Raw genomic sequence first — 26,742 nt, 5'->3', positions numbered from 1 at the left:
GTCATAATGTAATTATTGATGAAGATTTCTTCTGTAACTCACTTAAAATAAGAACAGTAGTCAAATGCCATAAATGTAAATGTAAAGGTAAACTACATAAATCTACTAAAAGCTCACACGATTACGTTTCTTTGTTCTGGATTTTCGAGTTCTGTGTTTGGTTTTATGTCTTGTGCGAATGTTGTAGGTTTCCTTAGGCAACTTATCATCTACATTCTCTCTACATGCTACATTCTCCTCCTCATCCTCATCCTCATCCATTAGATGTTCAAATGCATTGCTTAGTTTATCCACTGACTTCTGGCATTCCCTTGTCCTAGTCTGCATCTTTGTGATGAAGTCGTCATCCAGCTCACATTCCACAGCTGCCTTCAGAGATTGGTAAAGGCTGATTGCGACTGAGGAGCCAGTAAGAACAGACTCGGGATCTCTGCCTCGTCTCAGTTCATGAGCTGCACCATGTAGCAAAGAGCCACAGTACAAGGATGCCAACTCTGGTTCTGGCACTGGATGATTTAGTAGTTGGTTCAGAGTGAAGCTGTCTTTCAAACAGCAATGCCACTGGCAATAAGCATGAGCTAACTTTAGATCCATAGCTCTACTACTATTACACCTATACAGCTTTTCAAACTCCAAACTCAGTACTTCAACCTCTTCAGTCTTTGGTTCTCTGCACAGGTATCCATAAACGAGGCTGACTAGTAAAGCCCAGAATATTTCTGCTCTCGGCTCAGGCTTTGCATGTTTTAACCAGAAACATGTGACATACACTGCTAACTGTAGTCCTTCAGGGACAGTTGAATCAGCTATCTGTGACACCTCAAGAGCCTCCAACATAACCTGCAGACGTACATCCTGTGGAGCTTCCCACAATGAGTCCAGATGAAGTTGTTTTTCTACACATCTTGGAAGAACAGCTGGAACCATGGAGCTTATCAGTGTTGTTTTTTGTCTGTCATATTCTTCAACATCGTATTGTTGGTTCTCTTCAGCAGATGTACTGCATTCAATAATGTTCTGCTGCCTTGTACACAGGAGTATGCCGTACATCACTTGCCGTATGAGCTGAGAGGTGTGGTTGCTGCTGCTTAGCCCAAAATCCTCCACCTGGAACTTCATTATCACCCTTTTTTGTGTCAGAACTGCAATAATGCTTGAAGCCAACTTGCCTTCTGCCAGAGGTTTCAGAGTCCAGTCTGGTAGGTTCTGTAATGGCCTGCTCTGAGGTTCTCCACTTATAAAGAACTGGGCTAAGGAACTGGGCTTGAGTCTGTACATCTCCATTGCCTGAATAATATTATGCCCAAGGCTGTCTGATTTTACATCCTTCTTTATTTGGCTTATTAGCGATGAAATGGCTTCTGTTGGTCCTGTGAAACGTGATAACCATGTAAGCAAGCCGTCAATCTTGGAAGTTTTTCCTAGTCTAGTTGAGAACTGTGAAAAGTTTGGAAATTGTCTTTTGTCCAGATTGTAGTAGTCATTGCCTTGAATAATAGCAAACAGTGAAAGATTATGTTTATTCATGTGGGTAAAAGCGGCACATAGGTTCTCAAATCTAAACAATTTGGCAGGGATGTATTTATGATGGCTACCTTTCCTCCACTTGAAATGAGTGATGGGTAAAAATCCACCCCGGTTGCTGAAGATGTAGAAATCACTGTCAGATGACAGAATAGGACAGCCCCACTCGTTGGCCAAAGCAGCTGCTTCCCAGTCTGCCTCGAGCAGACACTGAATAAAGTGAACCCCAATTTTCTGCAGAACCTGCTTGAACACATTTTTTTATGAGAATTGGTAAATGTTCACCCAAACAACCTCTGGACAAGGCATTAGCTCTTCTGATTCTTTCTTGGCATCTTCTTTTCATGGTTTAGAATTTGTTCCCTTTGATATCATTACCTCCATCAAGCACCACATAGGGCTCAATATTACACACTCCAAGATTTTTGAAAAATAATGTAACTGTTTTCTCAAAGTCATTATAATTTCCACCATGTTTTTGGTCCAAATTAGATTTGAAGTAAAGCCAGTGGAATAAACAGGATCCATCAATGATGAGTTTGCTTTGTCCAAAGAAGCAGGTCTTCAGGAAATCACTGTTGCTATCGATGTATTGCTGAAGTCCATGAACTCCCATAATGATCAAAGTTTGATCCTTTTAGCCTTCTTTAAAAATGTTGTAACATCTTCAAGGAAAAAGCTTTTTTAAGAGCCAAAAAGATCTAATCCTGCATCGTGTGTGACTCTATTCGACATATTTGGCTTTCCTCCAGCATACGCAATATGCATTTGACTTTAAAATGTATATGTAGAGACATACAATGGAATGGAATGGAAACCAAAATTTGGGATAGTTTTGAATTAAGTGTAGACCTAAAGGTCACTGTGCATTTACCTACATTTGCAAATCTCATTCTATGCTTTGAGTATTGTCTGAAGTTGAGATGCCAATCACAATGGCAAATAACTTTTAAATAATGAATAAATAATAATTAAAATAATAATTTCTAGCCTAAATTAAGTTCGATTTTTGGCCCTTTATATTAAAGTTTGTGCTCTTTTTGTCCACAGTATTGTCTCTGTAAATCAACTTGTATTGAAAAAGTTGTATGTTAATCATTAGTGAAATTCGTAGAAAGGTGAATTTGCATATCTGTGTCTAGAGGTCACTGTTAGTCTTGTAGGTCTGTTTTCAGTTTCGTAATAAAAAAACTAAAATAATCTTGAATATAGAGGATTAAATGTTATAGAATGTAAAAGTTTTTGAATAAATGAAAAGAATAAAATCATGACACACATATACACTACTTGCTTGGTGGAAACTGAATACTGTACCTGAATACTGTACCTCATGTTACAGACTGTACCATGAGGGACAGTATATCATGTGGTGTGTACAGTATATAACATGGTTTACAGTATATCATGTGGTGTACAGTATATAACATGGTGTACAGTATATCATGTGGTGTGTACAGTATATCAGGTGGTGTACAGTATATCATGTGGTGTACAGTATATAGCATGGTGTACAGTATATCATGTGGTGTGAACAGTATATAACATGATGTACAGTATATCATGTGGTGTACAGTATATAACATGGTGTACAGTATATCATGTGGTGTGTACAGTATATAACATGGTGCACTCTTAGTGCCGGTCCCAAGCCCGGGTGAATGGGGAGGGTTGCTTTAGGAAGGGCATCCAGCGTAAAACATGTGCCAAATCAAATATGCGGATCACAAATGAGAATTTCATACCGGATCGGTCGAGGCCCGGGTTAACAACAACCGCCACAGGTATCGTTAGCCGACAGGGTACCGGTGGAAATTGGGCTACTGTTGGCCGAAGGAGGAGAAGGAGAGGAGGAAGACGTCTACAAAGACGGCAGGAAAAGGAGCAATGTAGGAGAGTAGAGGTTCGGGTTGGTACTTTAAATGTTGGTACTATGACGGGTAAAGGGAGAGAGGTAGCTGATATGATGGAGAGGAAAAAGGTAGATATGCTGTGTGTTCAGGAGACCAAGTGGAAAGGGAGTAAGGCCAGGAACATTGGAGGTGGGTTTAAACTGTTTTATCATGGTGTGGATGGAAAGAGAAATGGTGTAGGGGTAATTCTGAAGGAAGAGTACAGTAAGAGTGTAGTGGAGGTGAAGAGAGTTTCTGATAGGGTGATGATCGTGAAGGTGGAGGTTGAAGGGATGATGATAAATGTCATCAGTGCCTATGCTCCACAAGTCAGCTGTGGGATGGAGGAGAAGGAAAGATTCTGGAGTGAATTAGATGAAGTGGTAGATGGTGTACCTAGGAAAGAACGATTGGTGATTGGGGCAGACTTTAATGGGCATGTAGGTGAAGGGAACAGAGGTGATGAGGAGGTGATGGGTAGGTATGGTTTTAAGGAGAGGAATGTGGAAGGGCAGATGGTGGTAGATTTTGCTAAAAGGATGGAAATGGCAGTGGTGAACACGTATTTTAAGAAGAAGGAGGATCATAGGGTGACGTATAAGAGTGGAGGAAGGTGCACACAGGTGGATTATGTTCTGTGTAGGAGATGCAACCTGAAGGAGATTGGAGACTGTAAGGTGTTGGCGGGGGACAGTGTAGCTAGACAGCATCGGATGGTGGTCTGTAGGATGGTTTTGGAGGCGAAGAAGAAGAGGAGGAAAGTAAGGATTGAAAGAAGAATAAGATGGTGGAAACTGAAGGAGGAAGAGTGTAGTGTGAGGTTCAGGGAAGAGGTCAGACAGGGGCTTGGTGGTGGTGAAGAGGTGCCGGATGATTGGGCAATTACTGCAGGAGTGATGAGGGAGGCAGCTAGAAAAGTACTTGGTGTGACATCTGGAAATAGAAAGCAAGACAAGGAGACGTGGTGGTGGAATGAGGAAGTGCAGGAGAGCATAAGGGGAAAGAGGTTGGCAAAACAGAAGTGGGATCGACAGAGTGATGAGAAAAGTAGGCAGGAGTACAAGGAGATGCGGCAGCAGGTAAAAAGGGATGTGGCGAAAGCCAAGGAAAAGGCATATGAGGAGCTGTATAAGAGGTTGGACACTAAGGAAGGAGAAAAGGATTTATACCGATTGGCCAGGCAGAGGGACCGAGCTGGGAAGGATGTACTGCAAGTTAGAGCAATAAAGGATGGAGAGGGAAATGTGTTGACTAGTGAGGAGAGTGTGTTGAGAAGATGGAGGGAGTATTTTGAGCAGCTGATGAATGAGGAAAATCAGAGAGAGAGAAGGTTGGAGGATGTGGAGTTGGTGAAGCAGGATGTAGATAGGATTAGTAAGGAGGAAGTGAGAACAGCGATTAAGAGGATGAAGAATGGAAAGTCGGTTGGACCAGATGACATACCGGTAGAAGCGTGGAGATGTTTAGGAGAGATGGCAGTGGAGTTTTTAACCAGATTGTTTAACAGGATTCTGGAAGGGGAGAGGATGCCTGAGGAATGGAGAAGGAGTGTGCTGGTACCGATCTTTAAGCATAAGGGAGATGTGCAGACCTGCAGTAACTACAGGGGAATTAAGTTGATCAGTCACACCATGAAGTTATGGGAAAGAGTAGTGGAAGCCAGGCTGAGAGAAGAGGTGACCATCTGTGAGCAACAGTATGGTTTCATGCCGAGGAAGAGCACCACAGATGCCTTATTTGCTTTGAGGATGTTGATGGAGAAGTATAGAGAAGGACAGAAGGAGCTGCATTGTGTATTTGTGGATTTAGAGAAAGCGTACGACAGGGTGCCGAGAGAGGAGTTGTGGTATTGTATGAGGAAGTCAGGTGTGTCAGAGAAGTATGTGAGGGTGGTGCAGGACATGTATGAAAACAGTGTGACGGCAGTGAAGTGTGCAGTAGGTACGACAGACTGGTTCAGGGTGAAGGTTGGACTGCACCAAGGATCGGCCCTGAGCCCTTTCCTGTTTGCAGTGGTGATGGACAGGTTGACGGACGAGGTCAGACAGGAGTCTCCCTGGACTATGATGTTTGCAGATGATATTGTGATTTGTGGTGAGAGTAGAGAGCAGGTTGAGAAGAGCCTGGAGAGGTGGAGATATGCGCTTGAGAGAAGGGGAATGAAAGTCAGTAGGAGTAAGACAGAGTACATGTGTGTGAATGAGAGGGAGGGCAGTGGAGTGATGCGGTTGCAGGGAGAAGAGGTGGAGAAGGTGGAGGAGTTCAGGTACCTGGGGTCAACAGTGCAAAGTAATGGAGAGTGTGTTAGAGAAGTAAAGAAAAGAGTGCAGGCAGGGTGGAGTGGGTGGAGAAGAGTGACAGGAGTGATTTGTGATAGTAGGGTATCTGCAAGAATGAAAGGGAAAGTTTATAGGACTGTGGTGAGACCTGCGATGTTGTATGGATTAGAGACAGTGGCATTGAGTAAAAGACAGGAGGTGGAGCTGGAGGTAGCAGAGCTGAAGATGTTAAGGTTTTCGTTGGGAGTGACGAGGATGGCTAAGATTAGAAATGAGTTTATTAGAGGGACAGCACATGTAGGATGTTTTGGTGACAAGGTGAGGGAGGCGAGATTGAGATGGTTTGGACATGTGCAGAGAAGGGACATGAATTATATTGGTAGAAAAATGCTAAAAATGGAGCCATAAGGTAGGAGGAAAAGAGGAAGGCCAAGGAGGAGGTTCATGGATGTGGTGAGGGAAAACATGCAGGTAGTTGGTGTGAAAGAGGCAGATATAGAGGACAGGGTGGTATGGAGACGGATGATCCGCTGTGGCGACCCCTAATGGGAGCAGCCGAAAGAAGAAGAAGAAGAAGAAGAAGAAGAAGTACAGTATATAATGTGGTGTACAGTATATCATGTGGTGTACAGTATATAACATGGTGTACAGTATATCATGTGTTGTACAGTATATAACATGGTGTACAGTATATCATGTGGTGTACAATATATAATGTGGTGTACAGTATATAACATGGTGTACAGTATATAATGTGGTGTACAGTATATAACATGGTGTACAGTATATAATGTGGTGTACAGTATATAAAATGGCGTACAGTATATCATGTGGTGTTATAATGTGCCAGGCAGTGTACAGTATGTAGCATGATGTGCAGTATGCCATGTGATGTACAGTATGTTACATGGGTTACAGTAAATCATGTAGTGAACAGTATGTAACATGATGTACAGTATGCCATATGGTGTGCAGTATGTATCATGTTACATACTGTGCACCACATGATATACTGTACACCATGTTACATGCTGTATATAGTTACATATTGTACACCACATTACATACTTTATGTACAGTATGTAACATTATATACAGAATGTAACATGATATACATTATATTATGTGATGCAGAGTATATAATATGATGTACAGTATATCATATGGTGTTGCAGTATATAATTTTGTGTACCGTAAGTAAAATGATGTGTAGCATATCATGTGGTGGTGTACAGTATGTATTATGATGTACAGGATATCATGTGGTGTACTATATGTTACTTGGTGTACAGTACATCATGTGGTGTTCAGTATGTACCATGATGTATAGTATGTTATGTGATGTACAGTATGTAACATGATGTAGATTATATTATGTGGTGTTACAATATGTTATGTCGTGTACAGTCGGTCATGTGGTGTATAGAATGCAACATGATTTGCAGTATATTGTGTGGTGTACTGTATGTAACATGATGTGCAGTATGTCATGAGGTGTTACATTATATCATGTTGTGTACAGTATGTAACATGATGTAGTGTTTCAAATACTAATCCATTTGAATAGACTTCAGTAATTAGCAGAAATCACGAAACAACACGACAAATCTTTTTATTTTATTTACATTGTTGCAATACGAACAACTACATTTTATAACTTTGTAATTTTTATTGCCATTTCCATTACTTTTATTAATGTATATATTATATTAATTATTATAGTTACTTACACACAGACACGTGCACTACATAGGGTATGATATGAAGCCTTTTGGACCCTACTTAGTGCACTACTTGGCGCGCCATTTTGGATTCGCCCACTGTTGAGCCGCTTTTTATTGCCGTTGCCTTGGTGATGACCACGGCTTCCTTTCTCATGTTGGAGAAGAGTAGCTACGTTAGCTGCGTTCGGTGCTTAGCAGGGAGACTGTCCACAACCCGAGGGTTTATATATTGTTTTAATATCGTTTTCAGATTTGATTTAGCAAAGTTAAATAAAGGATATGTCATTCGAGCCACAGAATAAAAGTAGCGAGTGTAAGCAGGCAAGCGCACCGGAAGTGTCAGGATATTTGAATGGAGAAACCGGATGCGCTGTTACTCGTTCATGTAAGCTGTGATAGATTTACAAGCTGGAGAAAGTTTGAATCATAAGCTTGGTTTGGAGTGAGAATTGATTTTAAAACATACAATAATGTAAAAATAAACAATAATAACCGAGTGTCTAACTATAAAGCAGTTACTATGAGACTATATAACGCCAGTCTTTATTTTAGGTTCTGAAGAGAGAACCCAACTGAAGCACAACATAAATCTGGCAATGTTAAGGTATCAAATTCTGTCCACAAATCATTTATTAAATGTAAATATAATCACATTATATAACAGACTGTATGGTCACTTTATTTATTTTTTAATTTCTTTCAAAATCAACATCATGATCACATCCTGCACATTGCAGTGAGGAGCTGGAGAGAAGAACCCAAGAGACCCAAAAGCTCCAGGAAGAAGTTGAACAAGCCACGAGACTCACTTTAGAAAGAATGGGTCATGCATTTGGGTCATGCAACCCTGAAATATCAGGAAATCCTATGTCTACAAGTAAGACTATTACCATAAAATCATGTCACAATGTTTGAAAATGTGTTTTTCAGGCTTATATTTGCAATAATGCATCTCAACTACTTGTAGCCCATGAAACAGAGGCACCTCCTGAATTTGATGTTAACAGGCAACATTCTTGTTCCATGAACTCTGGTGTGGATGTGATTGGAGTGAGTTGGCTGAATTTCCAAGGCAGAGATGTTTTTGAGTGTGCACTCGAAGACTATTCAGCGCAAACGTCTGACCTCCAAAAACAGCTGAGAGAGGTCTGTAGGCAAAGCGTTTAGCCAATCTTCAGCATGTCCTGTGTTTTATTTGCTTATTTATGTATTTATTCCTGTAATTTAAAGCATGAACAGTGTATGGCAAAATTATGTAATAAAGTTTTGTGAAAAGATCATAAAAATTATCATGAATGTGTCTTGTATCGGTAATGCCTTTTTTAGCAGTGTGAACAGCATGAACTGCAGAAGTTTCATTCTCATCAGTCGATCATCCGAATAAAGAGCAAACTGAAAGAATGCCAAACTGAGAAAGACACCTTGGCAAATATAAGGTAAGAGATTGAGTACTAATATGTGTCATTTATAATGTCTGGTAATATTCATTGTAATATTTTCTATGTTGTTATGAATTTCTACAGACTAACGGAATCTCAGGACCACACCAAACTAATCGAGCAGCTCCAGGCAGCTCAGCTGGAGCTCCACTTACTAAAGCAGAACGAAGACCACGAAATGATGGAAGTTAAAGACAGAGTAAAGACTTTAAGCGAAAGAGGAGAAATTATGGCGGAAATTCTGCAGGACGTCTTCGACAGGCTTTCGGATTATGAAAAGTGTAGTGGAGAAAGCAGCGGTCATTGTTTTGGCCAAGCTTTCAGCCCTAGCCAGCTTCCTCTAGGAGATGCAGTGGAGAAAGCAATACAAGACCTGAAGCATAAAAACCGTGACCTCCAGGAGAAACAGCAAATGGTATTTCACTTAGTTGTAGGTTGGATTTGTCCTCTGGGGTCTCAGGTTTCATCACCCTGCTGAATACACTGCTCTTAATTGCCCCTAGGTGTAGGTGAGAATATATTGTAGTGTTTCGTTCAAATCCAGGCCACCAAAACACATGATTTGGCTAGGATGCATGAGTAAAGAAGGGAGATTTATAAATTGACCTGAAATATAGATCGCAGGCAGGTGGACATGTCTCATAATGGTTAGTTTAATCTCACTGGTCCACATCATCAGATTTTAAAATCTCAAAGCCAATCTCAGCAGCATCAGAGCTTTTTATTTACCCAGACATAAATTATGTGAATGTAAACAGAGAAACCAATTAGCCAAAGAATTATTTTTGTTTGTTCGTATTTACCAGGTCCAGAGACAAATGGAAGAACCTAAGGAACAGGGTCAAGGAAAAACAGTGTCTCTTGAACTCGATGAATATAAGGAAAAGTATGTACAATTTGTGTCTTTTTATTATTATTATTTATTAACCGTTGTGGAAGATTGGCTGAGGTTAAAATAATTGTGTTTTGTTTCGATTATTTTATGTTATATTTGTGTCCTTTGCCAATGATTTTTGAAATAGAATAAAGCAGCTCATTACCAGTCATGAGCAGAAGGTGGCGATGTTGAACGAGAAACTGAACAGCTCTCAGACTCATGCAGACGTCCTGCAACACCAAGTGGAAGCGTTACAGTAAGAGTCATGTGGGCATGTCACACTCTACTGGGCCTTGAGCCTTAATAAAGTTGTATCTAAAATACCAATGCATTTCATAGCATTTTAATGGTTTCCTTAGGAATCAGGTCCAAGCAACGGAAAACCTTTAAACTTTTAAAAAGTCATGCACTACCTCCGAACCAAGACCCTTTCCATAAATACCTACTTTATACTTTTAACTGATCTCTGTTTTGTGTTCATTCAAGAAAACAGCTCCAAAGCCAAACCTTACTGCACCAATCAGAGATGACAGATATGGAGTCTGCTCTCTCTTTACTGCGCTCAGACCTGCTGGAGCAACACAACAGCTACAAAGATAAGGTAATCGGGAAAAAAAATCCAAACGTGTTGTTCTTTTCATCAAAAGTATGACACAGATGACCTGTGAAACACTCAGATATGTGGAGGCAGTAAAGTGTGCTGATTTCTTAAAAAAGGAGTGAACCTGTGGCTTGTTGATTAGGTCAATGTTCTAGAGGAGGCCCTTGCTCAAGCAAAATTCCAGGCAGAGCACGTACAAAGAGAGAGAGACCTCTTACTCCAGCAAGCCGAGGAACAAGACCTACAGCTGTGCCGACTTACAGTAATGCATGTTTAACTTTAACGCACATTTCACTTGGGAAACCCAAGTACATTTCTTCAGTATGACCATTGTGTAGAAGAAATATAATTACTCCATAATTCGTGGACTGTCCCACAAAAAAGAAAGAAAGATGTGTATAAACAGAGATGAACTAAAATTAATCTCTCTTGATTGCACTTTTATAGCCAGTATTAAATTGATTTATATTACTGAGCACTCTCTGCTCTTAAATCAATCTGCTTGCAGCAGCCAATAAGGAAGTTTCTAAATAAATGAGTTTCTATCCTAGCACAGTGCAGGACATTGTACTGAAACTCAGAGTGAAATATGAGAATATGTGAACAATTGTACCACGCCATCCCAGACAGAGCTCCGGCAGACTGCGGAAGAACTGTGCCTAGAGAGGCAGCAGAGGTCCGAGCTGGAGCAGCATAGTCTTGGTGTTCAGCAACTTGAGAATATTGTCCAATCTCTTAAAGAGCAGTGTCAGAGACATCTGGACCTGCAGGTCAGTAGAAACTAATTGTAGTGTATGTAAATTAGCTTTTTACCTGAACATCTGAAGATTTGTGGGGGTTTTTATGCGAATATGTGCCCCATTTGACAGACGTTTGTCAGATACCGAGCTGCAAGTGACAGGAAGAGCTAGAGCAGCTTTATGGTGAGATACTGTAGATCAAGAAGGCCAACAAAAACACCCTGCATTTGCCTGTAAGATTCCTGGCAACAGCTTTCCTAGTATTTGTTATAATCTTATTCGATCAATTTAATCAAAATCTTAATCCCAGCTATTGTGCTTGGCATTCTGTTCTGTTGGCAAATGATCACAGTCGCCCTAAGAGCTTACCACTTGGAACCACTTAGGTCATAACTGAATTAAGAATCACACTAGCATAATGAGGCATGCTGCCAAACAACCTGCTTATTCACACACATTGTTGAATGATTTGTATTAAAAAAGTCATACCCAGTGCCATGTGGAACATTACATTCAATGCAGGAGCAGAGCAGCAGTGAGACCAGGAGGATACAGGCTCTGCTGGACGAGCGGAATGCAGAGCTGCCACTGAAGCAGCAACAAGTGCAACAGAGCCAGGTTCAGCTGCAGGAGGCGCACACAAAGGTGCAGGCACTGCAGACCGAGGTGAAGCTGTTAAGACTCAGGTTGGAGGATGGAAAAAAGAATAGCGAGTTGCTCATGAGGCCTCTGGTGCCCCTGCAGCAGGAAAGAAAGAACCTGACCAAGCAGCTCAAGCAGCTCCGGCTGGACAACCAGCAGCTGAGGGTAAACCTATAGAGGATGTTAGTGTAATTGAATTGCATGAAATACATATGCGAATTATTATCATATGCACTAGTTTACACCTAGAGAAATATAGAGTAAACAATCCACCTATCAGCATCATGTTTTTTGGAGGTTGGAGAAAAAGATCTATAACATGTCTCACACACACACACACACACACACACACACACACACACATCAGTTAATCGCCATTTAACTAACTTGCAGAAATCGTATCATATTAACAGTAAAGTTATGAGCAAACACTGACAATGATTGTCAAACACTGGCAGTTTGGTGGTGATGGGATTTGAACTCAGAAACTTGAGATCAAAAGTCCAACGTCTTTAAATCAATACAATAACTCTAATAATTCAATATCTTTCAAAAAGACCTCAGGGGTTGCAATATTCACATTCTTCCATTCAGGCTTTTCTGTTGCATGACATGCAGCTCACAGGCAGCAGGAGGTTCTTAAATATTTCAAATGTCACCATTAAGAAACGCTTCATATACTTTTAATTTTGTTTGATTGGCCATCATTATTCTGATAATTATTCTGATAATGTTGCTAACTTTTTGTCGAGTGAATTCATTTCGAGAATTTAAACACACAAGCTTCTAATTATGGCCACTAATCTAGAAGTTTGGTGAGACTGTATATAAACCTCTGGTCAGTTTAGATGTAATAAACTGTACTTGTGTGTGAGCAGGCTGCCCTGCTGGAGGCAGAACTGAGGCTGAGTGCTATGGAGCAGCAGAAGTCCCAGCAGCAAGCTGCCCTTTCAGAGAGAACGAACAACCTACACCAACTAACTCTAGAGAAACAGCAGGTGATGGCTAAGCTGGAGGACCAGTGCAAGAAGTTAGATCAACTCAAGGGTAAAGAGAATGTAAATTAACCTGTCGAATTTTGATCATAGGAAACGTGTCATGGAACCTGTCATGCAAGAATGGAGATTTTTGTCTACTTCTGTATCTAGTTTAGTCATTTCTCCTTCACCAGGTGCTGTGTGAAACATCTCTGAACATGTGTACATGCTGAGACTTTACAATAGACTCACATAGTGGTGTATTTATTTTAACAAATACTGTTGCCACACAGACAGGTGTTTTTTTTTTTTTTTTTTTTTTTTTTTTTTTTTAATTGTTGTTGTGCAAATATTTAATGACCATAATTGGAGCTACAATTAACAGTCCCGAGTTCAACTACAATCTAGAACTAGCTGGCCTGTTGGCTAACTACTATTGGTTTTAGTGTTATTTTTTTTTTCAAAATCCAATGTTGTCATGTATCATGTTAAACTGCTAAATAATATGGATTTCTGCAAATTTACACATGTGGGGTTGCGTTCTTCCCCTCCACACAACCTACCCTTTTTTTTCTGTCAGCGCTCCTATTGGCCCCCACAAAGAATCAGGCCATACATGACTCATTTCCTCTCATCAGCCATGTTAAAGTGTTCAGTCTCACTGTGAGCTCAGAGAATTGCTCCCCAACACTGTGTGTAGCCCCCCCCCCCCCCCCCCACACACACACACACACACACAAAACCACCATGAAATCCCTCTAGTGATGACCCTGTATGCATGTCAATGGCACTGTATCTGTGGCAAATACTGCATTATATATCACCGTGACATTTTTTTAAAGGTCATGATGTGCATGCACATGCCCACATGGAGTTACCAAATTGACTTATGTAACCAGCAGTTTGTTTATTAATGACCCTTTGTGTTGATTCCCTCTGTTTAGAAGAGCAGGAGACTTTAAGAGAAGAACACCTGAGGAAAACCGAAGAGCTGCAATTGCAGAACAGCAAACTAAAAGCCCAACGTGATAACATCCGAAATGACTTGGAGCAGACCAAGATCACCATCAAAGCACTGCAGGGTGCTGATGAACATGGTACAAGCACACACCAAGTACTGTTTATAAGGCACATCATATATAAGCTAAAAACACAATGGTTATAAACATTATCTTTACTAGGGCGCATTCGATTTTAATCCTCAGTTAAACCTCAGCATCAGGGAATTTTGTTGGTCTATTAATCTTTCTAGCAGTTATGTCCTGTCAGTCATAAGAGTTGTCCTCATACTAACATTCCATCCAATCTTAAAATGTAGGATTTTTTTATATAAGGGTTATGGTTGTAAGTTGAGTCAGCTAGAATTAGCCATGTTTTATGGACATTCAAGGTACAGTGACATTCTCCATTGCCTTAGCAATATGCATCCTAGATTGTCCTCAGATGGTGTACAATGAAGTCATTTTAAATAGAATGTTTTCGAAGGAAAATAAATGCAAGCTCATGCATCAATTTAATCTTCTGGATACGCTTTTGAATTGACACGAATTCTGGTTAACAGAGTTCAGTGTATATATATATATATTTTTTGGCTTGCCTAAATCATTTACTTGCAGTTATTAATGTAGTCAAATATCTGCCATTTATTTTTTTTAACATTGTGATTGCTCTAAGCAGTGTACATTTAAATGCAGTTGGATTCTCTTAAAATAATTCATTTATTTAAAAAAAGTGGGAAACAGCATTCTCCTGTGGAGCTTTTTCCAGGCTTAAGTGTTAACTGCAGCTGAATATAACTATATTTAACCGCTGTCTGCATTATGAAAAGGAAGTAGGATTCAATTGTGCAGACCCTCTCTGAAACTTTCCATCTACTGATTAAAGACAAACAAAAATGTCCCTTTCGGCATTAGAGCTAACTGTTATCTTTACAATAACACAATGGGGAAACAGTAAAGCCAAGTTGGTACTCACTGACCCCAAAGATCGCTTTCTAATTGTAGACCTATCAAAGCCCTGGGAAAAGAATGTATAGGAAGTGTTAATGTATACATGTGTAAATATAGTCCTCCATCTCCAGCGCGAGCATCCCATGCTTGAAGGCAGAGGATGTTTTTATAATCAGCAGTCTTTTTTTTTGTGAGAAGGTAATTCACATTGTTTATTTAGTGAAGTGAGATCTGGATCAGGTTAAAATAATAGGTGGAAGACTCTGACCCTGCGCTTTCATTCGGCTTCTTTAAGGAGCGTGCCGCCTTCCCTTCATTAGACCTCAACTCTGGAGAATAGCAGGAAGGTTACATACTGGGATCCTAGTTTTGGAGCATCTTGGTACACTTGCTTCCTCCTATTATTCCTCCATTTCTTTTTTTTCATCATGTGACAATGTAACCTGACTCTGCTGTTCAGCCATTTGTCCGTTTGCTCGACGTCATCATGGTACGATTGTTACAGCGAGAAATTACGTAGTGTCAAAATGTTAGTACTGGCTAGGTCCTGACTTCTAAAGTCTCGTTTCTATAAGAGTATTTGTTTGATTGCTTTTGTCGTATTGCATGGTACATAAGCACTTGCGAAGAGAATGGGAACAATGTGGTCCCATATGACGCAAGCTTCAGCTTTTGAGAAGCTAGACAAAGCATCCTTTGAATCGCTGGCAAACAGTGTAGCTTCTAACTTTGTACAGGTCATGTGAAGCAGTTATTCTGAATGTTGTTTCCAATATAAATTCCAGTCACAGGTTTTCATGGTGTGTTCGGACCGTGAACCAAAATGAATAATAATAATACTGTATCTCAGTGTCTTCAATGACAGATAGAATTAGTAACTTTCTGACAATTCTTCTAAGTTTACATGAGATGTTTACATTATTTAATTATAATTAGTAAGTGCTATATGTTGTCTTACAGGTCTAAAGATTGCCTTTGGCATACAGAAGCAGATCACTGCCAAGCGAGAACAGGTTGACTTACTCCAGAGCCGTGTACAATTGCTGGAAGAGACCACAGAAAAACTCACTCAGGTACAAATCTTTACCAGCAGCCCCAATGACAAACCTGGGCATTTTTCTACTTAATAGTCAGAAACAAATAATGATTCCAACAGGATCTAATATAATAGAGTTTTACTTCTAGATTACTTGACTGTTATAATCACATTACATTATCATTACTCTAAACCATAATGCATTTGAGTGTAGTGCAGCAATGTTCCCTTCTCTGTTCAGCCCTTTGGTTAGACAGCTTAGTAGGGCTGCAACAGCTAATTTCTTTAGTTAGTTGTCAACGAATGCCATTATCGATGCCCTTATCGATTCGTTGGGTTGCTCAAGTTGGGGTTTAGCGTGACGGTAAGATAACACAGCCACTTGGGAAATGGCGGAGAGTACTGGGTCAACCTGCAGCGGGAAAAAAAAAAAAACACACTGGTAACATGGATGAAGGTGAAACATCAGCAAGGTAAGCAAAAACTGTATATTCTCTTTATGTAAAAATGGTACAGTTTAATGAAGTGCTATTGTGTAAACTGTTTGATAACTTCAGGACAGTCACACTGGAACTGTTCTGTCATGACTCGTGAGCATCAGGTTGCACAATGAACTCACTCGTGACATAGTGATGCATTCAATTAAAACCGTGTGAACAAACACTAAATCTAATAACAACAGCAGCAGGAAACGATTAAAATTTTAGTCACTGTTGTGGTTTTTCAGCAAATGCTTGTGTTTGTACACCAATGTATGTGTGTGTGTGTGTGTATATATATGTATATGTGTGTATATATATATATATATATATATATATATATATATATATATATATAATTTTTTTTTTTTTTTTTTGTCAATCAAGCCAATTTTTATAGCATTTGTCAACACTTTGTTAAACTACAGTTAACTTATCTGTTTTCAAACGTGATTTACAGTGGCTTTACTATACCTTTTAAATGCTTGTTTTAAATGTTTATATATTTTATTTATGCATATAGAATTTAATTATATAAAAAAATGAAATTCACTATATTGTAGATGCTTATAAGCTTCACTTAACCATACAAAATGTCTGTGTATTTGTTAAGCATGGTTGTCAACTTGCCATCTGCGATTATTAAAAACAATACAAATGTTGATTTACACAAATTGCTTCACCTTGTTTACTCGAATGTTTTTTTGTTTTGTTTTTACAGAAATAAACAACCCAGCATGAGTGAATTTGATCAAAGAAAAAATTTCCCATGCACTCCTCAACAAGCAGCCACAGTTCTATATAGTTATAATAAGCAAAACCAAAACATTATATATATATATATATATATATATATATATATATATATATATATATATATATATATATATAAAAATCTGATATTTAAATCTGATTTATTTATGAACAGAAAAACTAAGAGTCTAATTAATCGATTATCAAAAATAGTCAGTTGCATCCCTACATCTTATTTTAACTACAACAAAATTGCTGACAAAAAGGGGCATATAAAGGAAGGGATAAATCCTGCTTTTAATATAATAATAATTTCCTCTAACAAATCAGTCTTTCAAATCATTTTGGCGAAAAAGACTCTTTATTAGATTCTTTATTAGAATCTTTACTAGATGCCGTATTCGTTCCATGTTTGTATTAATCAATATCATGCCTGATAAAATGCTTTTCATCAGTGAGATTAACCCTGATGCTGTGGGGGGTGGGCTGGTGTAATCTCAGGAGAAAAGCTACCATTTGATGAAATGCAAACGTCAAGCGCAGGAGCTGCTTTTTGAGACGGAGAGAAGGAAGAGGCTTGAAATCGAAATGGAGGCTTTCCGTACTACAGAGAAACTGCTGAAAAGTGAAACTGAGAGGCTCGAAACAGCTCTGCACAAGGTTCCCTTACACCTCACACAATCACAAGTCATGTACATGGAAAGCATGGAAAATGAAAAGCAGGCACAATATTACATTCAACATAAACATTAGTGGTTTATATATTTTGATTTAATTTACTTACAATTATGTTACCCATCACTGATATCTAGTTGAACTAGAATGGTGTAATACATGATTTTATCCTTCCGTAAGAGAGCGTGTAATTTTACAATATTAAAAACCCACGTCTCACCAATCCGTCTTCTCGCTGGCGTAATGCAATGTACTTAAGAATAGAATAAACTTTATTTGTCACATGTCCATTACAGCACAGTGAAATTAGTTCTTCGCATAATCCCAGCTTGCTCAGGAGCTGGGGTCAGAGCGCAGGGTCGGCCATGATGCAGCACCCCTGGAGCACAGAGGGTTAAGGCTTGCTCAAGGGCCCAAGAGTGGCAGTTTGGCAATACCGGGGTTTCTGATCAGTAACCCAGCACCTTAACCACTGAGCTACAACTCCCCTGTACAGCATAATAGAATTAATGGAGATTCAGCAACAACAACAAAAAAGACTGCCTTCAAAAGCTGCCTGATGGACATTTTGAATTACCTTCATTTTTAAATAGTTAATTAGATGATAGATGTGTAATTAAAATTATGTCTGAAGTAAGTATACTTACTACTTATACTTACAAGCAGTTGATTGGCCTAAGGAATTTGTAGGGCTCTACAACCTCTCTAAAACCTGCCTTTTGCCTATTATGAAAATGAATTCTGACAGAAGTACTGAGAGGTGCAGGATGAGGTTTATATCCCATGACTTTTATGCTTCATGTCTTCCAGATGTCAGATAGTTTCGCAGAGTGCCAAGAGTACATTCAGAAACAGCAGCAAGAGATCATGAGGCTAAAACTTCAGCACACTCTTGAGCTGAAGGTACATGTTGTACTAAATTCCATTCAGCCGTGCTAATGCTGATTACCGTTATTTTCTGTCACGGTGCTCAAAAGTACAATACTGCTTTGTATATCTTGTCTAGGAGGGCCAGAACTTACGATCCACAAGTGCCCGAATAATGTGTGAGCAGCGACAAGACTTACAAGCTACAAACAACATCTGCATATCGCCCACCACCAGTCGTTCTCTCCCTGAAGCCTCACCACTCCCTGAAGTGCCCTATCAAGCTCACTCTGCTAGCCAAGAGGTATCTTTACATTTGCTAATTTTTAAGGTAACCACCACTGGAATATTTTGAAGTTCGTTTTCTCTTTTTCTGTGTCTAGTTAAATGTTAGTGACCAGAAGTGTAGCTCCGTTATGGAGCTGCGGAGCCTGGTTAAAGAGCTACACAGTGTGATTGATATGAGCCCTGACACCAGCAACACCAGCTCCAGGTTCATGGAAACTCACAGGAGCAGAAAGTAAGAGTCTTAATCTTGAATCAATCATTATAGAACTATGCATTAATGAAACTATTACAAGAGAAGCTATGAGAAAGGAATCCATTACTGTGTGGAAACAAAAAGTGTACATTATTACATAACTTTTACACAATAGACTTTTTATTTTTTATATCACCTGTGGTGCAGGTATAATTTTATATATTGAGAAAATCTGTGTTATATATTCATAAATCTGTGAAAGTTACGTAGATGTCAACTTTTTAAGACAAACAAATTAGTTAATTTCCTGTAGCAATTAACAATATACAACACAATGTTATAAAATATATTTATAATTGAGACAAAGATTGATTAAAACAGAACATCACAACCATAATATCACTTTTTGCAAATATTCTATATATTGTTTTGTGCTCATTTATTGTGAAGGGTGCCAGAAATTCTTGCCTCTAATAATTAGTTCATCTCTGCAAACCAATATTTTAAAGATATGTAGTTTATTGTGTGGCTGAGGAATTCATAAAGATATTATACAACTATACATGTTTTAAATATTCGGTTTATTTCAATTTGGTTATAGAGCACGTTCAACAAGGCACATTATCACTAAACAGCTTACTGAAATATGGATAGAGATTAAGATCTCTAATGAGCAGATCTCTTGTTGATTTCCTTAATATCTGCCCATGGGATTTTTCTTTTCACAGTACTGGGAAATGAGTCCAAACTTGTAGTGTGGTAAATACCCAAATGTAAAGATTAGTTGAAAATCCAATTTCTTCAAAAACAAACTATATCTGGTGCAAATCAGTATTAAACAATCTTTTTGCATTCAACTAGAATGTTACACTGACCCCAGTAGTTTATATTGAATTTGATTAAAACACAAATGCTCTTTTTGATCTCTTGATCGGTTGTGTTATTGATGCAGAAAAGAAGTGACTGAGAACCCCGAAGGTGAAATCAAGCAGACGAGACCAAGTACCTGTTACAAGTGAGATAAACCTATCATTGTTTATATGTTTGATTGTTGCTTTTGCCCCAATGCATCGTTTCCCCCAGTGCAAGAATGGGTATTTCCGCAGTAACTGCTTGGAGCTTGCTTGTATTAAATACACTCCTATGTCAGTTTCAGCTTGTCAGTTTTTTAACACATGGTTGAATGTCAATACTTCCTAACTGTGGTTTCTACTTTCTTTCTTTATTCTTTGCTGCACTATTAATGCACTCAACCATTAACGCACGGTTGGCCTGCGCTGCATGTGTTGCCATAATGCAGTGAACAAGATCCTGTCCGAGTTCCAAACTTCGATAAACTGGATGTGAACAGTGTGTTTTCAGCTAACTGTGAGTGCACTGCCGTAATGATAAATGTAATAAATAAATAGACACCTCCATTTAAAATAACCAATGCCCCACCTCTTAACCTTTACATTTGTGCAAGGGCATATGGCGATCAGTAATTATCAGTAAATACAAAGTACGTTTTGTTGTTAATTACTTCTGTTTTCATAGATGAATCTGGAATCAAAGCAGGCCGACCTCACTACACTTCACTCTGTGTAGCAGCGATGGGACGAAGATCTCCAGTACACTCCCTTCTGACCTCTGACCTTCCTATGGATATCTATTGTAGCCTCAGGACACAAAGCTCTGCCCTTACTGTGCAAACATGTAAGTCTTTGTACCAAAAAAGATTTCTACTGTTTAAGAGACATAAATGTCTAACAAAAGGTTTATCACTCTGACACTTTTATTTCTATTTTATTATTAAAACACATGTACATCACACCCAGATGTGTGCCTTCCCCAAACTCTTACCGCAAAGTTGGAAGCACACAACTGTACGTCTTTGTAAACTCGAACATTACAATTTCCCTTTACTGTAACAAAAGAGTCCAAACCTGTTCCCATAATGTCCCTGAATGAACACATGGTTTTCCAAGGTTGGAGGAGTTGTTTACAGTCCTTTACAGACCTTAATCCCACTCAACACTATATGCTTAACCTAGAACGCTGATTCCCAACTTCTCTCCCAACAATAATACCCAACCTGATCTCACTAATACCCTTAGGCTGGGCCTGTGAGGAGGCCAAACACCAAAAAATCCTTAGTGCCAGACTACAAAGTCAAATGGAAAGCCTTCTAAGAAGATTGAAGGTTATTATAACATGAGGACAATGGGGACTTAAACTTGCATGGGATGTTCAAAAACCATATATGTGTGATGGTCAGGTTTACAAAAAAGCTTTGGTCTATTAGTGGAATTGGGCTGAAACACTTCATCCTAAACTTGGCCAAATGACTGGCACTTGATACTGAAAAAAGGCATTTTTATAGTTTTTAAAATAGATAACTTTCTCCATTGGCACCTATTGGTGTCATACTTTTTTGGTGACTAAATGATAAATGGCATTTATAGGCTATAATTTATGTTAATTTGACACCTTGCATATATTTCAATATATAGACTTATGTATGCTTTTATATCAATTGTAACAGCTTTTGGTAGAGATGCTGAAATAACAGGGCAGACATGCAAGAATGAGCTGATCAAGTTGGAGAGTCTTCAGAACGAAGCGGAGGATCATCAAATAAAGAATCAAGGTAGGACTATTGGTGAGAATATAAACAGTTATGTAGATTATGTTTATTAGGCCTTCTACCATGAAAGCTTATATTCCAGTGTTTGCATCTGACACTTTTGCAGAAATGACCTCGATGATAAAACACCAGGAGAAGACGAGGAGGAGGATCAAAGAGCGAAAAACATTTAAAAAAGATAAGCTTCCAGACGAGACAAAAACACAAGAATTAAGATCCAAAGCAAATAGTAAATGAACCTGATAAATGATTTAGACTCATAATTTAAAATAAAGGACATTTCCACCATTTTTATCCAAATCTTTTCACTGTTTTTCATTACCATTTCGGGTTACAGTATTGCTCAGCTGCAACACAGGAAAGTTGATAGTTGGGGTATATTTAAAGCTTGCCACTTCGTGAGCATGTGACTGCTGAAGCTGTTGCAACTGTCACTCTGGTCCTGTTCTCCTGCTCTTCCTCCAAAAAAATAGAACTGAGAAACTGCAAAATAATTATGAATAAATCGCAGAGACGTTTAACTATGACAGTCTAGATTTCAGGCTTCATGAATCAGTAAAAGATTCTTTGTTTACCCTGGGAATTCTCAATCCTTTAGTTATGATGAACTGCTTAAAGGCCTGAGCTCCATGAATCTGCTTTAGTTCTTCATCCTGTTCAACAACAACAAAAAAATCGTAGATAACTGCAGGATGGATTACAATTCCTGTCTGCTTTTAGAGGCTTCACTTGATTGCGCTCACCTTCTCAGTGGGTTGCTGCTGAAGCTCAGAATCTTTAGTCACTGATGGGTCTCTGAGTGGCTGATTTGCAGGCCGCTTCTTCCATGTTTTAGGGTTTAAATACCATGCGCCATATGTCGTTTTACCACTAGGTATGTACACCTGGTGTTGAGAGATTTAAATGAAGAGGAACAAGGAAACAACTTTTTTTTTTTTTGTGGTAGGGAAAATAATAAATTTTTTATAAAAGATGTTTCCAAGCTGTAAATATTGCTTAATTTTTTTTTTGTCTCTAGTTGTTTGATCACACAAAGCCAAGATAGCAAATATTTGTGAACCCAAATATGACCTGACCTGAAGGTAGTGTACAAGCTGTCCATTCTATATTCTCTACTCAGGATAAAACTCTTAGCAACTTGAAAGCATGTACTGGTCTATATTAGTAATACTTCTGGCACTACAAGCAAGACACCTCTACCCTAATCATTTTTCTTTTGGTTTAAAACACAATGTACACACACTGAATAAACAGATCTGCAGGTTCAACAGTATGAATGGAAGACTCTACAAAGACCATGCACACCACCAATCACTGATCTCAAACATCCTTAGGACTTTACTTCAAATAAACAGGGCTTAAAAGTGGCACAAACATTCACCTAGACATAATTTATGTAATTAGTCCTTCTAATAAAGTAAAACAATTAAATAATCTGTTAGTTTATGTATACAGAGTAGGGAAATTAGCACTCATCTCCATGTGCTACCTTTAAAAATATGCTTTGTTTGACCTTTTAGAAAGATTAGTAGCTGGCATGCAATAGATAACTGATTAACTAAGTAGAAAATGAGAACTGGCAAGGATTATTAGGGACAAAAATAACTTTTGTAAAAGCTCTGTTGTTACCTTGTTAAGCTCGGAGTCTTTCAGTTGCAGGTTGTATGAGTAGTCTTTTTTTTGCAGCTCTTCTGTTTTTTCAATGGTTCCAACATCTTGGAAAGTTAAGCCCGTCTTCTTTTCACAGCCGCTGGTGAACAGGTTCAGGATTGTAGTCTCTGTGATGTCACTACTCTCCTGACCCTAAAATAATTATTGTTATAGTCATAGATGAACGGTTACACAAGGAGAATGCATTAGGGGAAAATGGCAAAAATAATGTATCAGTCATAGTTTCAGAGCAGGCCCTATGTCATGAATACATGACTTTAATGCGATAATGCCGACTGACCAGTGAGGTGACCCAGTCACAGAACAACCTGGTGACTCTATTTATTTCTTCATCCATTGAAGAGACGTGCAGGCTTTTGTTGATAATTATTTCTTCATCTTTGGCAAAAATGTTCTTAGCTTCCTCCAATTTATAGGGATTCCAAGAACTGTTTTTTTCCTCATACTGCCTGGAAAAGCAGCGATTATGTTTGTTAATGTTAGAATAATTTTTTTGTATCCAATGTGACTTACAAGTAAAGCAAAAAATAACAGAGCTGATAAAGCAAAAGCAGCAGCAAGATACAGCAGACCATCAAAACAAAACAGCATGTTCTAGTGCACACGAATGCACACACAAAAACTTAATCATAAGAGTTGGACAGTGTGTGTTAGGGGATAAAAGTCCTGAAACACATTTGATTACCTGTGGAACAAAAACAAGGATAAATCCTAATATATGACATACAGCAGGTATACTGTCCAATTCTCACTTTGATGTGCACCCAGACTTACAAAACTAACATTCCATAAACTTATCATACTTCAGACGAAAAACAGATGAGAAGATGTGTATGCCAAGCAGAGGCTCTTGAACAGACACTTACATTGGACTGCCAGAAGATTCTGTTGTTTCCTCTGGTAATGTCTCTTGAATAAGGCCTTCACATGGCACTAGATTTTCTTTGCTACATTCCTCTTGTTTGGCCAGAGGTGTCTCAATCCTGACATGCATTGCTGGGTCCAGGATAGACAAGACCTCATCAAACAGCTAACAAACAAGGTAAAAATAGAGGACTTATTATTTCCCATTTGACAACCTAGCTGCATTCCAAACTTAATTAAATTGTTCTCATTATTAGAGTTATAAAAAAAGTAGGGGTATTAGCATTAGAATTTTTCATTATATTATAACCAACATAAACACACATGCTGTTAGTAAAAAATTAAAATAAAAAAAGAATACCCCTAAAAGATCAAATGCCTTCTTAGGAAACAACCATTTCCAACAAAATCCCTGTCAGAATTTATCACATTGTTGTTATATATAGAGATTGACTACACGAAAAGGCTGTGTGCTCATTTGTAACATTTTTGGGATATCACAGCCAGACACAAAAGGCATGAGATCCCATACCTTGCTTTGGTATGTCTGAAACAAACACTAATGATTGTTCTGAGGACCATGCGACTGCCAACCAGAGATTTGTTTTGTTTAGTCTAAAGTACTTCTGACTGCCACAATCTGCTCATCTTGATCAGTATATTGTAGCATACCTCAGGTGTCATGCCACTTCCTAAATGTGGATAAAGAGCAAGCGGGTGTGTGCTCAGGCTCTGCTCCACTGCATCCACAAATCGTCGACGTGTCTCGCGTAGACAGTTCTTTTTGGAGAAACATGCCTGCTCTTTGGTAAAGCGCCTTGTTGCCGATTTCTTTGGCTTACGAGACTGGCCAAAAATAACAGCTTCGGTTCCATGATGCGGCTGTGTCAAAGTCCCTGCTTGTGGCACAGGGTAGCCATCTCTAAAATCATCGAGTCCTGTCGTCAAAAACCGCCATCTGTGTCCATTCAGGGCATCGGAAAGCTTGAGCTTCTGAACTGGGTCTTTCAGACACTTAATGTGAAGTCTTTCTTTATACCTGCAAAAAGAACAAAAGGACAACCTATTGCTAAAATCCATAATTTTATGAATCCAAAATTAAGTTACAGCCAAAAACAATTGCAGACATCCGATCATCGCACTCTTATGTCCTTATAAAAAAAAGCTGTCTCTTTTATTAGCAGCTATAACAACCTCTGTTCTTGGAAGGTGTTCCTAAATTTCCCACATTTTGGAGCATTGCTGTGAAGATTTGTGGTCATTTACCCTGTAGAGCATTACGAAAATCAGGTTTCTGATGTTTGCTGAGCAGTCAGCATTCCAGTTTATCCCAAAGATGTTCATTAGGGTTGAGGTTCGAGTTTTGTGTAGTTCACTCAAGTTTTTCCGCTTCAGCTTTGGCAAACCATGTCTTAATAGAGCTCATGGGGTTTTGCTTGGGACACTGTCATGCTGGAACACATTTGTGTCCATTCGTTCCAGTGAAGGACCATACTGGTCCTGTTGCGTACATTTATATCAGGCTACATACTGACCACTATGTGTATCCATATACACCTTCACAATGTCCAGTGTATGTCCTGATATCTACCTCGAATAAACATGAAACCAGCACAGACCACAAATAGGAATAGGATTTGAATGTGATTGTGGGGACCAAATTCTATAATAAGGATTTAATGTAGAATTTAAAAAAGTAAAGCAGTGGGTCCACATTTACCTTAAATTGGTATCAGACTCAAAACATCACTTAGCAGCTATTCTCTTAACACACAACTTGAAAGCAAAGCATATTATAAAAAATAATAATGAAGAATAAAATAAGTAGATTAAATATGCATTTCAGTTTGACAGGGTGTAACACAGAGATGCCCACACTAGGACTTGCAGGCCAAAGTTGGCCAGTGGTGACCTTTGATTTGGCCATGCCATGTATTAAAAATTTGGGGGGAATTTCCATTGATACCGAGCTTAATTTCTAATTTACCTTAGCTTTTTTTTATGTATTATTTAAAGCTGCACAAACTTTGGCAGTACCTCCCCCTTTGAGCAGACTCCTAGTCTTATCAACAAGATCAAATGTGAACTGAATTGGGAATATGCTCAGACTCTCACCTACATAATATCCTGACTTCAGTAAGCAACATTTACTTCAAATAAGTTTGATTCTTGGCCCCTCACAGGAAAAGGTTTGGGCACCTCTGTTGTAATGTAATGTTAAAAAATCTGGGATCTGGAATAAAAAGAAATGCTTACTATTGTCTACCAACTGAAATCACTCTCATACAAATAGAAACTAAATGCAATAAAATACAGGGATAGAAGAAAATGGGTCAAATACAATACCAAGGATGAACTGGAAGGCTTTTTCCGAGTCTAGTTTGGCAATTCCTGTCGGTCATCTTGTGTATTTTGGTACCAGTCAGTTGTTTTAGACAACCAGTGTCTTGGATTAAACATGCTCTCTACATATGCAGTGTTGTAGGGATCGGCAAATGGGTTGCTATGGCGAGGCCTGTTATAGAATCATTAGGTGAAGTGTGCACTTCGCAGTAGTGCAGAGACACAAATTGGGTCAAAGTCAAAAAATGGAGGCTTGCAGCAGTTTGTGCACAGACATAATGATGAACTGCAGTTTGTGTTAATTAG

At 38.8% G+C, this 26,742-nt stretch overlaps 3 protein-coding genes across 11 annotated transcripts; 1 reads left to right on the top strand and 2 right to left on the bottom strand.

Annotated features, from left to right (window-relative positions):
* Nucleotides 1-67: 67 nt before the first annotated feature.
* Nucleotides 68-2,175, bottom strand: LOC310718737 (single-strand DNA endonuclease ASTE1-like). The gene has a single exon (XM_083527722.1). The coding sequence runs from the start codon at nt 1,525-1,527 to the stop codon at nt 106-108; it is 1,422 nt and encodes a 473-aa protein (XP_083383848.1). The 5' UTR covers nt 1,528-2,175; the 3' UTR covers nt 68-105.
* Nucleotides 2,176-7,511: 5,336 nt separating this feature from the next.
* On the top strand, nt 7,512-21,846 carry LOC310718606 (coiled-coil domain-containing protein 158-like). Of its 9 annotated transcripts, none has more exons than XM_083527507.1 (24): nt 7,544-7,801; nt 7,969-8,020; nt 8,154-8,293; nt 8,384-8,562; nt 8,743-8,852; nt 8,940-9,270; nt 9,662-9,741; nt 9,878-9,988; nt 10,219-10,333; nt 10,476-10,595; nt 10,960-11,103; nt 11,596-11,880; nt 12,594-12,762; nt 13,637-13,789; nt 15,602-15,714; nt 17,411-17,569; nt 18,395-18,487; nt 18,591-18,755; nt 18,835-18,971; nt 19,885-19,947; nt 20,233-20,300; nt 20,490-20,627; nt 21,457-21,561; nt 21,665-21,846. In XM_083527507.1, exons 1-24 carry the CDS (start codon nt 7,696-7,698, stop codon nt 21,793-21,795), a joined length of 3,267 nt encoding a protein of 1,088 aa, XP_083383633.1. In that variant the 5' UTR covers nt 7,544-7,695; the 3' UTR covers nt 21,796-21,846. The 9 variants fall into 9 exon arrangements, 8 of the variants coding, with proteins under 8 accessions (XP_083383636.1, XP_083383633.1, XP_083383632.1 ...); XM_083527506.1 differs by having other exon boundaries at nt 20,487-20,627; XM_083527505.1 differs by having other exon boundaries at nt 20,469-20,627.
* fam47e (family with sequence similarity 47 member E) lies at nt 19,497-26,595 on the bottom strand. The gene is made up of 8 exons (XM_083527527.1): nt 26,440-26,595; nt 24,766-25,132; nt 24,096-24,259; nt 23,510-23,678; nt 23,188-23,361; nt 22,302-22,442; nt 22,134-22,211; nt 19,497-22,041 (listed from the first exon to the last, which is right to left on the bottom strand). The coding sequence occupies exons 1-8, from the start codon at nt 26,493-26,495 to the stop codon at nt 21,940-21,942; spliced, it is 1,251 nt and encodes a 416-aa protein (XP_083383653.1). The 5' UTR covers nt 26,496-26,595; the 3' UTR covers nt 19,497-21,939.
* Between the last annotated feature and the right edge of the window lie 147 nt (nt 26,596-26,742).

The sequence above is a fragment of the Silurus aristotelis genome, assembly GCF_946808225.1.
Source record: "Silurus aristotelis genome assembly, chromosome: 23".
NCBI classification, from domain to species: domain Eukaryota; kingdom Metazoa; phylum Chordata; class Actinopteri; order Siluriformes; family Siluridae; genus Silurus; species Silurus aristotelis.
Note: the sequence above shows the minus strand (reverse complement) of the source record. Positions and strands in the feature narration are given on the sequence as shown.